The sequence below is a fragment of the Lathyrus oleraceus genome, chromosome 1 (genome assembly GCF_024323335.1).
Source record: "Lathyrus oleraceus cultivar Zhongwan6 chromosome 1, CAAS_Psat_ZW6_1.0, whole genome shotgun sequence".
Taxonomy (NCBI): Eukaryota; Viridiplantae; Streptophyta; class Magnoliopsida; order Fabales; family Fabaceae; genus Lathyrus; species Lathyrus oleraceus.
In genome coordinates, this window is record NC_066579.1 from 462,130,414 (window position 1) to 462,136,184 (window position 5,771).

Sequence of the window (5,771 nt, forward strand, 5' to 3'; positions counted from 1 at the left end):
TCTCCAGTTTCAAATGACATACTTCTTCTAAGCCTCTGAATCCTTCTGATGACTTCACCAGGTTCGTAATCTCCCTCTAACCAAGACATCAAGGATCTTTTTAGTTGGTCCAACGAACGAATGTTCCAAAATTTCATCTCCAGTGGGGGTTTCACAGGCGAGAAAATAACATGCCCGTCCCTTTTTAAGATTACTGGTTCTGGATCCGGGTGCCTTGATGATGTCCGCTCCCATGATGACGGTCTGGGGGATGCCATGAACTCAACCTGATAGAGAAAGTGATAGGAAATAGTGGTGAAGAAAATGCAAGGAAATAACACTTTATTTATAGGACAAGATCTAGGTTGTACACCAATGTATTTAACCCTAATTAGTGTCGCACTTGATTAATTAGTCTTAGGGGGAATTAGGGTTTGAATTAGGTTATACCTATCTAACATGATTAACCCTAATTCTCCCCAAAATTTATAAATAACATTAATTACTTATAAATTAAATTAATATATATATAAATTTATATATATATATATATATATATATATATATATCTTGTAAATAATTTTATTTATATATATGTATTAATATAAATTAATATAATTTATAATAAATATAAATTAATATAATTTATAATAAATATAAATTAATATATTAAAAAAAATTAAAAAAATTAAAAAAAAAACATATTAAAAAAAATAAAAAATAAAAAATAAATTGAGTGTATGCGCCACTCCTAGTGGCGACTTGCCCTACCCTAAAGGGTAGGCGCCAACTAGGGTGGTGCCTAGGTGCAATTTAGGGCCAAAAATGACTATTTTTAGAATTTTTTTTAAAAATTTAATTATTTTAGAATTTTTTTTTTAAAATCTGGATAATTAAAAAAAATATTCATTATATTTAACATAGGAGTATTGTGTAAAAAAAACAGAACACTTTTATGAGATAATAAAACGTAGGAGTATTGTGTAAAAAAAATGAAAAAAACATATTAAAGTATAAAGTTAATTATTTTTCTTACAGAACATTTCTTTTTGTCCTTCCGAAGAAAAAGGTCGTTGGGAAAGTTCGACTTTTCTTATATGAACTCAACAAAAGTCACATAAACCTTTTGGCTGTGTATCCGATTTGTTGTTCCATCACATCAACTGAATCTGTCTTGAATATTGGATCTCCGTTTTAGATCTTCTTTTTTCTTATTCTGGATTCTTCTCCTCACACCATCATCACTACTTCAGCTGCTGCTGCTTCATCTTTTGGTATTGAATTTGATTTTCATGTGCATGTTGTGTATGTTGACTTCAATATCGAATTAGGTTTTTGTTTTGACTTTTTCTGGTTTGTTGGAAACTTATTCAATCTTTGTTAGCAATTTGTTGTATTTTACTATGAATGATGTGACGAGAACTATATTATGCCTGATTTGTTATCTTGTTTAACCATAGGTTGTGGTAAATTTTGGATGAGTTTGGGAATAATATGAATGGTTGGAATCTTTGCCTGATATGAATTTTTTAGAAAAGGTTTCTCAAATATATGCTAAAATGGAGAAGAAACGAAAGATTGTGCAGTATAGGGAGAGGCTGGATAGGACTCTTGCCTCCGATGATCTTACAAATGTTGAGATACTCAAAAAGCTTGTAAGAAGTCAACTCCTACCTTCATCAGAGCTAGAAGATGAAGGTGATTAACATTCTTTAATTTCTTTCGGAGTAAATAGTTAATTTCACGCCTAAATGTGTGTGGTGTTGTCAATGTAGTTTGGAATGTCCCCCGGTTGTCTTTTGATAGTAGTAATTTATGGACCAAACTCAGGTCTCTAGACCGTCTTAAGTTTTTGGATGTGCTGTGTAGGTTAACCACAGCTGAAGTGTTATTGCAAATCATATAGGGGCCTATTTTATCATGGTTGAAAAATGTTTTATAAGGCCCTTTATAGTCACAGTTTAAACGTGTCAAACTGTGGGCCCTGTGCGGTAGCCTGCGTTGCGCGCCCTCGAAGATGGTCCTGACCAAACTGATATACAGAAGGCACATTTAAAGATTAAACTAACTAAAAAAGAAACACTCTAGGACTATATTGACTAAGAAGTGATACATTTGGGAATATTTTTGTACTTTCGATACACTTGGAGACTATAGTGATAACGTCGCACACATTCAAGGACAAAAATGACTGTTTACGCTTTCTTTTGAAATCATTTAGGAAGAACTTGTATCAGCTTGGTGGAAAAGTTATTTTAGTTTCTTAGCTTTGTTTGGTTTTGTGTAGGATATAAGGAGAAATTAATAGAACGTAAGACTGCAGAAATATCTAACTTTCTTGATATGTTGAGGAGTGCTTCAGATGATCGTGGCCGGTCTAATACACCACATAACGATTGGAAAGTATGTTATTCATTCTCTGGCTTCTGCTGTTTCACTATGCTTTGTTTTCATGATAAACTGTTTTTCCCCTTATATATGTGATCTTCCATTCATTTAGATCTCAAATTGTTTTGTTTTGTATGCCTAAGTTTAATTGATAACTTCCTTTCATAGAAATGTCGGCTCTGTGATTTCTGTCAACAGTGCTCTATTGTTTAAAATTCAATGGACTAATGCAAACTTCGTGTCACATTTGTAACGTGAATCTTTAATGTTTAGGATGAAGATACTTGATTTTTTGTAATCAAGTTATCAGGTCGCAGTTGATAATTTTACTTCTTCCAATAGTTAAAACAGGATAGTGACGAGTTTCGTGTTATGTATCGTCAAGGACCGGAGGGAACTCCCTTTCATACAATGCTAGTGGAAGGCTTTGTGGATGGACCTGTTGATGTTTGTAAGTCACACCGGGGCAAATGAAAAGTTTTATCATCGGCCTTTTTTGACAAACTTCAAAAACCATATTATTGATATCAACTCGAAAATCTGAACGAGTTATTTTCATCATTGCAGGTTTATGTATCTCATGGCAGACCTCTCTTTACAAAAAATGGTGAGAACTATTTTGTGTTATATGCTATGAAGCACAGACATAGGTACCGGACACGACACCGACATATAGACACCGGTAATAATTTAAAAAAAATGAACAAATTGAACATAATCACCGGTGTCGATGTTGTGTCGGAAACAGACACGCCTTTTTTCAGAGGTGCCGGTGCTACAGAGGTTATGTCTCAGTTATTTTCTTGATACTATGAAGCATTGAAACCCAACACCGGACACGATTTGAATCTATAGTGCCGGTGCTACATGAATTCATACTTCAATCTGACACCGTTTAAAAAATGCTCATTTAGGTGGCCTCAATCTACTATCCCTACTTTCAAAATCTTATCCAGTGAATGTTTACAGAAGGTCCAGATTGGGGAACAGATATCACTAGTGAGGTATGTGATGCCAGCATTAACTAAAACTATCACTTTTCGATCCCCCTTTGAAGGTTTTCATTTCTAAATTCCGATTTTGCTCTGAATTTTGTAAGAAAGGATGAAGGTTTCGTGGCCTCTGTCTATGAGGGAAGCTGTAGTGCACTATTATCTGTTTGAGTACTTTCAAGAGGACTTAGTTGTTGTTCTTACGAATTCGGTAATCATCTGGGCCTTTCATTACTTTTTAATTCTAGAGAAGCTTTTTATTTTCTTCTAAAAGTATTTTTTTAGAGAAAGTTAATTATAGACTAGATTGAGGTTTTCAATAAATTTGTGCTTAACTTGTTCTCAGGTTCCTGATTCAAAGAGTGTCGCGGAGACTCTTTCTAGTTTCAATGATGAAGCAATTCCTGAAGCAAACGATGTCGTGAGAATTGATTTAGTGGGAGGGTTTGCTCTGCAAAAGTGTACACCGGAAAGAAGTTACTTTCGGTGAGTTTTACTTTTAGGTGTAGTTTAGCATAACAATTATGGTTTAACTGAAATGGAACGGTACCACAACGAAAACGATTTTTAATATGAAATCCTAATTCAATAGTTAAAATTTTGTAGGACCATAGCAAATATGGATGTAAAGGTGGATTTTGTTCCTCCGTCTTTGATAAACTTTATTTCAAGGCAACTCATTGGCAACGGTTTCAGGCTTTATCAGAAGGTTGCAGTTCCTTTTCGGTTATACTTTGACATTCAACTTCTTTTACGCTTGAATTACTATTTGGTACTGTTTTCTATCATCTTTTGAAATTAATCTATTATGATAATATTATAGGTTGTGGCTTCTGTGATGAGCCAAGATAAAGAAGAATTCAGCAAGGCTTTGGGGGATCCGTTATATGCTAGAATTCGCGAGGCTTTATATAGCACGAGTAGCGGGGAGCTTCCGCAAGTTGCAAGAATTCACCCCGCTGAAGATCTTGTTGAAAGTAAGAAGGGTGAAGTAAAAGTTGCAAATAATGTCGTGCCATCAGCAACGAATGCAACAGTACTAGAAAACAGCGAAACGTTTGGTGAGATTGTAGAATTAGGTAAGGAAGAGATTGTAGAAAGTGTGGAGAACGATGTGAAAGCAAATGACATTCCAAATGACAAAGTTGGTGGAGTTGCACAAAATGGTAAGAGGGGTGTATATATCCGCTCGGAGGTCGAACAGGCTCTAGAAACATTAGACAAGGCCATTTCAATGGTTAGGGAATACCGGTTACGTTCCCCGATTGCGACTTCTAGCTTTGCCAATGAAGAGTCACCTTGCATGAAAAAATATGGGCGAGTTGACTCGTTTTCCATAAAAACGGTTAAACCTTGTTATCAAAATGAGGTTAGTGTTAGTTCATATTCTTTGGAAAATGGAGGAATTCTGGACCAATCAACACGGCGCAGCAACAAGCAACTAAACACTGATTTGATTCAAGGCATCTCTTCAGATTACAAAGGCAAGTCGAGAATGAAGAAAAAAACTAATGCCGTTGTAAATCAAGGTATGTCTTCAAATAAACCAAAGAAGTTGAGCAGGCATAGAAAATATTTGTGCTGTAGTTTTCCGCATTAACCAAGAGGCGAGGAGAGGAAAGAAGACATGAGATTTTGAGCCTTTGATTGAGGCATATTGTCAAGATGTAACACCAAATCTCAATAACTTATTACACGTTTTGTATACCATAGGGGATGATTTAATAATGGTTAGGTAGTCAAATATACGTATACAAGGTTCTCCTTGAACCACATATTTGGGTCTTATTATTACCATTTAGTTGGACGTTTGATCCATTGTGGTGTATATAGAAAAAATATTTATTACAAGAGGTCAAACATTTGAAGGGATTTCAATTATCTCCAAGAGGAAGAGATTAGTATCTGCAGATGTCCGTTGGGGCAGTTTGATTTACACCAAAAGGATTGTCCGTTGGGGCAATTAATAAGACACATTTTAAACTCATAATAATATATTTATTTTAATACGTAGTAGATATTACGGAATTATCTTTCATATTAATACTTAGAATAATATTTTTTTTCATGGGAAGTATTTTTATTAAAAATTTGATATACTTGATAAGACGTAAACATTAAGTCAAAATATTATACACTTATATATTAAATCAAAATACTATATATTAAATCAAAATACAAATCGTATATTATTCATAAAATACAAATAAAAATACAAAAACAAAGTTAATTGCTGAGTATATCTGACCTTTGATTCCTCCTCTATCTTCTGTACTATAAAATATTTTGGGTCTCGCCTATCATGGTTTCGTGGTTTTTTTTCATAAATGTCATCCTAAAACACTCTTCTCTATATTAGCTTGTTTAATAGCCACACATAATATGATGTGCCTCGTTAACCTTTTGTAAGAT

The 5,771-nt window shown here is 34.1% G+C and overlaps 1 protein-coding gene across 5 annotated transcripts; it reads left to right on the forward strand.

Moving 5' to 3' along the window:
- Positions 1-1,015: 1,015 nt before the first annotated feature.
- Positions 1,016-5,240, forward strand: LOC127085934 (uncharacterized). Of its 5 annotated transcripts, none has more exons than XM_051026501.1 (10): positions 1,016-1,253; positions 1,513-1,677; positions 2,267-2,382; positions 2,710-2,818; positions 2,935-2,974; positions 3,282-3,371; positions 3,471-3,570; positions 3,706-3,845; positions 3,966-4,068; positions 4,183-5,240. In XM_051026501.1, the coding sequence occupies exons 2-10, from the start codon at positions 1,539-1,541 to the stop codon at positions 4,957-4,959; spliced, it is 1,614 nt and encodes a 537-aa protein (XP_050882458.1). In that variant the 5' UTR covers positions 1,016-1,253; positions 1,513-1,538; the 3' UTR covers positions 4,960-5,240. The 5 variants fall into 5 exon arrangements, with proteins under 5 accessions (XP_050882458.1, XP_050882447.1, XP_050882434.1 ...); XM_051026490.1 differs by having other exon boundaries at positions 1,518-1,677; XM_051026477.1 differs by having other exon boundaries at positions 1,017-1,253; positions 1,440-1,677.
- Positions 5,241-5,771: the final 531 nt, after the last annotated feature.